The sequence below is a fragment of the Anolis sagrei genome, chromosome 6 (genome assembly GCF_037176765.1).
Source record: "Anolis sagrei isolate rAnoSag1 chromosome 6, rAnoSag1.mat, whole genome shotgun sequence".
NCBI classification, from domain to species: domain Eukaryota; kingdom Metazoa; phylum Chordata; class Lepidosauria; order Squamata; family Dactyloidae; genus Anolis; species Anolis sagrei.
The window spans coordinates 4,383,853-4,391,400 of record NC_090026.1 but is presented as its reverse complement, the minus strand read 5'-3'; the positions used below and the strand labels follow the sequence as shown (position 1 = coordinate 4,391,400).

The following is a 7,548-nucleotide window of genomic DNA, read 5'->3' as shown; positions in this document are numbered from 1 at the left end:
AGAGAGAGGGCGGCTTCGTCCCTTCGTTCTTCCCCTTTCCCCCTCCCTTTTTTTATTTTATTAACCCCCCCCCGCTATTAACTTTACCTGCCCCCCCTCTCTTCGGTAACGTGGGCGCGGCCTAAAGGAAGGAGAAGAAGGAGGCGCCTGTGCTTCCGCCCTTCCGCTGGTTGCCATGGCGATGGCGGGCTCCGGGCCTAGCGCGCCGCCTCAGCCTCATCCTCCTCCTCCTCCTGCTCTTCTCAACGCCGCTTCTGCCTCTTCTTCCTCCTCCTCCTCTTCCTCCATGCAGCCCGCGGGCGAGACGAAGGTGATCTACCACCTGGACGAAGAGGAGACGCCTTACCTGGTGAAGATCCCGGTCCCGGCCGAGCGCCTCACTCTAGGCCACGTCAAGGCCGCCCTGGCCAGGCCTGGCGCCAAGTACTTCTTCAAGAGCATGGACCAGGACTTCGGGTGAGGACTCCCGAAGGGGGAGAAGACAGACATCCCTCCCCATGTGCCCCCAAGGAAGGGCCTTGGGCGTTTGGGGAGGGCCCTCTTCTGAGGCCCTGCCCTGCCCTTCAACTCCATTCTTTACAGGGAGATCCTACCCAAGCCCTCCCAACAGATGGCCTTCCACTCTCCAATTATTATTGTTATTAGAAGTATAGAATCCTAGAAGGGGGCCCCAAAGGCCACCCAGTCTGACCCCATTCTCATCTACTTGAATATCTTACCCAAGCCCTCCAGCCTCTGATTATTACTGTTATTATTTATTTATTTATTTATTTCATTCACTTATACCCCGCCCTTCTCACCCCGAGGGGGACTCAGGGCGGCTTACAGGGAGGGCACAATTAGATGTCCAATCACACAACAAGTAATCCAAAAAATATAACAATTCAGCAGTTAGATTAAAACATCAATACATAGTAAAATCATAAAACCTAAACCAATCTCATGTCAGAGTCCATATATCAGTCCATACATCTGTTCTATTCCGTTTGTCCTTGTCTATCACCAGGTCCTTGAGTTAGTTGTCAGAGTGACCAAAAGCTTGGTCCCACATCCAGGTCTTTAGTTTTTTCCTAAATGCTAGGAGGGAAGTCGCCGATCTAATCTCCCCGGGGAGTGAGTTCCACAGGCGGGGGGCCGCCACCGAGAAGGCCCTGCTCCTAGTCCCCGCCAGCCTCACTTGTGAGACTGGCGGGGTCGAGAGCAGGGCCTCCCCAGAAGATCTTAAACTTCGAGGTGGGATGTAGAGGGAGATCCGTTCGGACAAGTACACTGGGCCGGAACCGTATAGGGTTTTATAGGTTATTAGAAGCATAGAATCCTAGAAGGGGGCCCCAAAGGCCACCCAGTCCAACCCCATTGCGTGTTATTGTCTATATATTATTTATTATTTATTTATTTACTTTGCTTATATACCGCTGTATCTCAAGCCCGAAGGCGACTCACAGCGGTTCACAAACAGTAAAAACAGTAGAAACAGCAGTGGTTCCATACAACATATAACAATTGACTTAACACATTATCCATAAATTACCAATAAACAATTACAATGCACAATTATTACAAAAAAAACAACCGTACCCAATCTTCTCATCACCCAAGCGTAGTCCAGGTTCGTCGTCCATTGTTCCATTCCTATGTTCCATTACCAGATTGCACTAAATTACTCAAACGCCTGCACAAACAGCCAGGTCTTCACCTTTTTGCGGAATACCATTAGAGATGGTGCTAGTCTAATGTCCGTAGGAAAGGCAGTGGTTCTCAACCTTCCTAATGCCGTGACCCCTTAATCCAGTCCCTCATGTTGTAGTGACCCCCAACCATTATATTGTTTTCGTTGCTACTTCATAACAGTCATTTTACTACTGTTACAAATCATAATGTAAATATCAGATATGCGGGATGCATTTTCAGTCACTGGACCAAACTGGGCACAAATACCCAATGCACCCACATGTAAATGCTAGTGGGGTTGGGGGAGGATTGATTTTGTCATTTGGGAGTTGTAGTTGCTGGGATTTATAGTTCACTTATAATCAAAGAGCATTCTGAACTCGATGGATTTGAAACAAACTTGGCTCCCATGACCAATGGAAAACACTGGAAGGGTTTGATGGGCATTGACCTTGAGTTTGGGAGTTGTAGTTCACCTATATCCAGAGAGCACTGTGGACTCATGCAATGGACCAAACTTGGCACGAATACTCAATATGCCCAAATGTGAACACTGGTGGAGTCTGGGGAAAATAGATCTTGACATTTGGGAGTTGTAGTTGCTGGGATTTATAGTTCATTACAATCGAAGAACATTCTGAACTCCACCAACGATAGAATTGGCTCAAACTTCCCACATGGAATCCCCATGACTGTCATAAAATACTGTGTTTTCTTATGGTCTTTGGCGACCCCTCTGACACCCTCTCGCGACCCCCTCAGGGGTCCCGACCCCCAGGTTGAGAAACACTGGCGTATGGGGAGGGCCCTCTTCTGCTCCGCCTGAGGCCCTGCCCTTCCCATCAGCTCCATCCTTTACAGTGAGATCCTGCCCAAGCCCTCCCAACAGATGGCCCTCCAGTCTCCGATTATTATTGTTATTAGAAGTATGGAATCCTAGAAGGGGACCCCAAAGGCCATCCAGTCTGACCCCATTCTCATCTACTGGAATATCCTACCCAAGCCCGCTCAACAGATGGCCCTCCAGTCTCTGATTATTATTGTTATTAGAAGTATAGAATCCTAGAAGGGGACCCCAAAGGCCACCCAGTCCGACCCCAAGCCCTTCCAACAGATGGCCCTCCAGTCTCTAATTATTATTGTTATTAGAAGTATGGAATCCTAGAAGGGGACCCCAAAGGCCACCCAGTCCGACCCCAAGCCCTCCCAACAGATGGCCCTCCGGCCTCTGATTATTATTGTTATTACAAGTATAGAATCCTAGAAGGAGACCTCAAAAGCCACCCAGTCCGACCCCATTCTCATCTGCTGGAATATCTTACCCAAGCCCTCCCGGCAGATGGCCATTCAGCTTCTGCTTAATAATAATAATAATAATAATAATAATATATTTTTAAAAAACTTTATTTATGCCCCACTACCATCTCCTCAAGGGACTCGGTGCGGCTTACATGAGGCCGAGCCCACAATACATTAATAATAAAGCAATAGCAAACAAACAATACAAAACAGATAAGATATATCTCATAAACAGAAATAAAAATAAGCAATACAGTAACACAACAAGCAATTAAAAACCTATGGCTGGGCCAAATGTAAAATTAAAAATTTAAAAAATAATGCTGGGCATGGGCAAGGTAGGATATAACTGGGATAGAAATTTTGGACGGGATAGGGTGTGCAAATCAACCCTAAATCAATAATAGTGCATTTTGAGGACATATTAAACGCCTCCAGAGAAGGAGAATCCTATTGCTTTTTCCGTGTAGTATATTCATAACATCCTAGAGTTGGAAGAGACTCCCAAGATCCTATCCAAGCCCTCCCGGCAGATGGCCATTCAGCTTAATAATAATAATAATAATAAACTTTATATACTGCTTTCTCTCTCCGAGGGGACTCAGAGCATTTTCCAAGTATCATAATCAATACATACAGAGTAAACAACATAACCATAAGATTAACAAAACAATGTAAGCATAAAAATTGTCACCATAACACATCTATATTTAAAAAGTAATCCTGTCTGTTCAAGGCAATTTAAAAGACCGTGCCGAGATTAGTGCAAGCTCAATAAATTCTAGGGGGACCGGGAATTAAGTGCAGTGGTATAGCAGGCAACAACAATAATAGGTACGGGTCTATGGCTGTTCATTTCTGCTTATATGCCTCCAGAGAAGAAGAATCCCATTGCTTTTTCTATGTAGTATATTCATAATATCCTAGACTTGGAAGATATCCCCAAGATTCATCCAGTGCAACCCCATTAGATGGAGAGATAGATAGATAGATAATTGAAGCATATAGTCATTGAGTTAGGGAAGACCCAAGGGCCATCCAGGCCAACCCTCTAAGACAGATAAGATGGATGGATAGGATGGATGGAGATATAAACAGACAGATAGACAGAAAGATGGTCCTCCAGCTTCTGCTTATTGTTGTTATTGTTGTTATTATTATTATTAGTAGAAGTATATAATCCCAGAGTTGGAAAGGGACCCCAAGATCCATCCATTGCAACTCCCTTAGATGGATGGATGGATAGATAGATAGATAGATAGATAGATAGATAGATAGATGATAGAAGCATATACTTATTGAGTTAGGGAAGTTGCAAGGGCCATTCAGGCCAACCCTCTAAGATTGGATGGATGGATGGATAAATGGACAGATAGACAGAAAGATGGTCTTCCAGCTTCTGCTTATTGTTGTTGTTGTTATTATTATTTGTAGTAGTAGTAGTAGTAGTATAGAATCCTAGAGTTGGAAACGGACTCCAAGATCCACCCAGTGCAGCACCCTTAGATGGATGGATGGATGGATGAATGAATGGATGGATGGATAGATAGATAGATAGATAGATAGATAGATAGATAGATAGAAGCATATATTCATTGAGTTAGGGAAGATCCAAGGGCCATCCAGGCCAACCCTCTAAGATAGATAAGATGGATGGATATATAAACAGACAGGTAGACAGAAAGATGGTCCTCCAGCTTCTGCTTATTATTATTGGTAGTAGAAGTATATAATCCTAGAGTTGGAAAGGGACCCCAAGATCCATCCAGTGCAACACCCTTAGATGGATAGATAGATAGATGATAGAAGCATTTGGTCATTGAGTTAGGGAAGACCCAAGGGCCATCCAGGCCAACCCTCTAAGATAGATAAGATGGATGGATAAGATGGATGGAGATATAAACAGACAGATGGACAGAAAGATGGTCCTCCAGCTTCTGCTTATTGTTGTTATTGTTGTTATTATTATTAGTAGTAGAAGTATATAATCCCAGAGTTGGAAAGGGACCCCAAGATCCATCCATTGCAACTCCCTTAGATGGATGGATGGATGGATGGATAGATAGATAGATAGATAGATAGATGATAGAAGCATTTGGTCATTGAGTTAGGGAAGACCCAAGGGCCATCCAGGCCAACCCTCTAAGATTGGATGGATGGATAAATGGACAGATAGACAGAAAGATGGTCCTCCAGCTTTTGCTTGTTGTTGTTGTTGTTGTTATTATTATTATTATTATTATTATTATTATTATTATTTGTAGTAGTAGAAGTATAGATTCCTAGAGTTGGAAAGGGACTCCAAGATCCACCCAGTGCAGCACCCTTAGATGGATGGATGGATGGATGGATGGATAGATAGATAGATAGATAGATAGATAGATAGATAGATGATAGAAGCATATATTCATTGAGTTAGGGAAGATCCAAGGGCCATCCAGGTCAACCCTCTAAGATAGATAAGATGGATGGATATATAAACAGACAGATAGACAGAAAGATGGTCCTGCAGCTTCTGCTTATTATTATTGGTAGTAGAAGTATATATTCCTAGAGTTGGAAAGGGACCCCAAGATCCATCCAGTGCAACACCCTTAGATGGATGGATAGATAGATGATAGAAGCATTTGGTCATTGAGTTGGGGAAGATCCAAGGGCCATCCAGGCCAACCCTCTAAGATAGATAAGATGGATGGATATATAAACAGACAGGTAGACAGAAAGATGGTCCTCCAGCATTTGCTTATTGTTGTTGTTATTACCGGTAGTAGAAGTATAGAATACTAGAGTTGGAAAGGGACCCCCAAGATCCATCCAGGTAGATAGAAGCATATAATCATTGAGGTAGAAGATACCCAAGGGCCTACCAGCCCAACCCCCTAAGATAGATAGGATGGATGGATAAACAGAAAGACAAACAGACGGTCCCCCAGCCTCCACCTATTATTGTTATTATTTTTAATAATGGAAGTATAGAATGCTAGAGTTGGAAGAGACTCCCAAGAGCCATCCAATGCAACCCCCTTGGATGGATGGATGGATGGATGGATGGATGGATAGATAGATGATAGAAGTATATATTAATGGAGGTAGGGGTGACCCAAGGATCACGCAGCCCCCAAACAGACAGGATAGATAGACCCTAAGGAAGTTAGACTGAAAGAGACCCTAATAGAATAGATAGGATAGAGAAATTGAATCCTAGAACTGGAAGAGACCCCAAGGGCCATCCTGCACAATGCCATGAGATGGATAGATAGATAAGCAGATAGATAGATGGATAGATAGATGCTAGAATTATGTAGTCATGGAATTAGACCCAAGAGCCATCCAGTCTAATCCTTAAGATAGATAGGATGGATGGATAAACAGACAGATAAGTCAGGCAGATGGTCCTCCAGCCTCTACTGTTGTTGTTGTTGTTGTTGTTAGTAGAAGGATAGAATTCTAGAGTTGGAAAGGGACCCTCAAGATCCATCCAGTGCAACCTCATTAAATGGATGGATAGATAGATGATAGAAGCATATAGTCATGGAGATAGTGAAGGCCGAAGGGCCATCCAATCTAACCCCCAATCAGATAGATAGACATACAAGATAGATAGACCCTAAGAATGTTGGAATGGAAGAGACCCTATAGGGCCATGCAGTCCAGCATCCTAAGATGGAAAGATAGATGGATGTACAGATGGAAACACAGATAGATAGACAGATGGGTGGTTCTCACGCCTCTGGGTATTATTATTGTTATTATTTTAATAATAGTATAAAATCCTAGCATTGGAAAGGGACCCTCAAGATCCATCCAGTCCAACCCCCTTAGATGGGTAGATAGAATTATATATTCTTGGGCCATCCAGCCTCCAGACAGACAGACAAGATAGATAGACCCTAAGTAGAATAGATAGAATAGAGAGACAGAGATGGAATCCTAGAATTGGAAGAGAAACCCCAAGGGCCATACAGTCCAACCCTGTAAGATAAAAACATGAAATGTTTGAAAAGCACTGACGTAAAAGATGAAAAAATCTCCCTCCCAAGCCCCTAAGAAGGGACCCTCTTAACTTTTTTGGCATTCAGGAGGCATTTGATGCTGCACCTTTTGATTTTGTTTGTCTCTTCTATTGAAGGGTTGTGAAGGAGGAAATTTCGGACGACAACGCAAAGCTCCCTTGCTTCAATGGCAGAGTCGTTTCCTGGGTATGAAGTTGACATGTCTTTTCTCTTCCATTTGTCCAGTCTTTCCTCCCTGCTGCTTTTCTTCAGAGCTTGGAAATTCATGTGCAATCTTTCCCAGAATCCCTTAGCCATTGTGGCTGCTGGGGATGCTGGAAAAGGTAGCCCCAAAAAGCTGGAGCTTTTCCCTGGGCTCTGCCTATATTTTGTGACCTTTGTGTGACATTAGTCACTTTGTCGGCTTTCGAAGTGCATTTATGTCCTGACTAGGAAACTGTTGGCCTTGGGCTTTGTGTGCTTAAGACTTCAGTTTCACTTAGAGATGTAAAGCTTCCCGAAATTCCGAAGCCATGGAAAAAGGCTTGCACTTTTGCAAGATGTTGGCAGGGGGGTGGGGGGTGTG

General features: G+C 43.7%; 1 protein-coding gene across 1 annotated transcript in view; it reads left to right on the top strand.

The window, feature by feature from the left end:
• Positions 1-7,548, top strand: part of DVL2 (dishevelled segment polarity protein 2) — a 28,492-nt gene continuing 20,944 nt past the window's right edge. The window contains exons 1-2 of the mRNA XM_060779883.2: positions 1-456; positions 7,100-7,169. Coding sequence (XP_060635866.2) covers positions 176-456; positions 7,100-7,169 — 351 coding nt within the window. The 5' untranslated portion in view covers positions 1-175. The remainder of the gene's footprint in view (positions 457-7,099; positions 7,170-7,548) is intronic.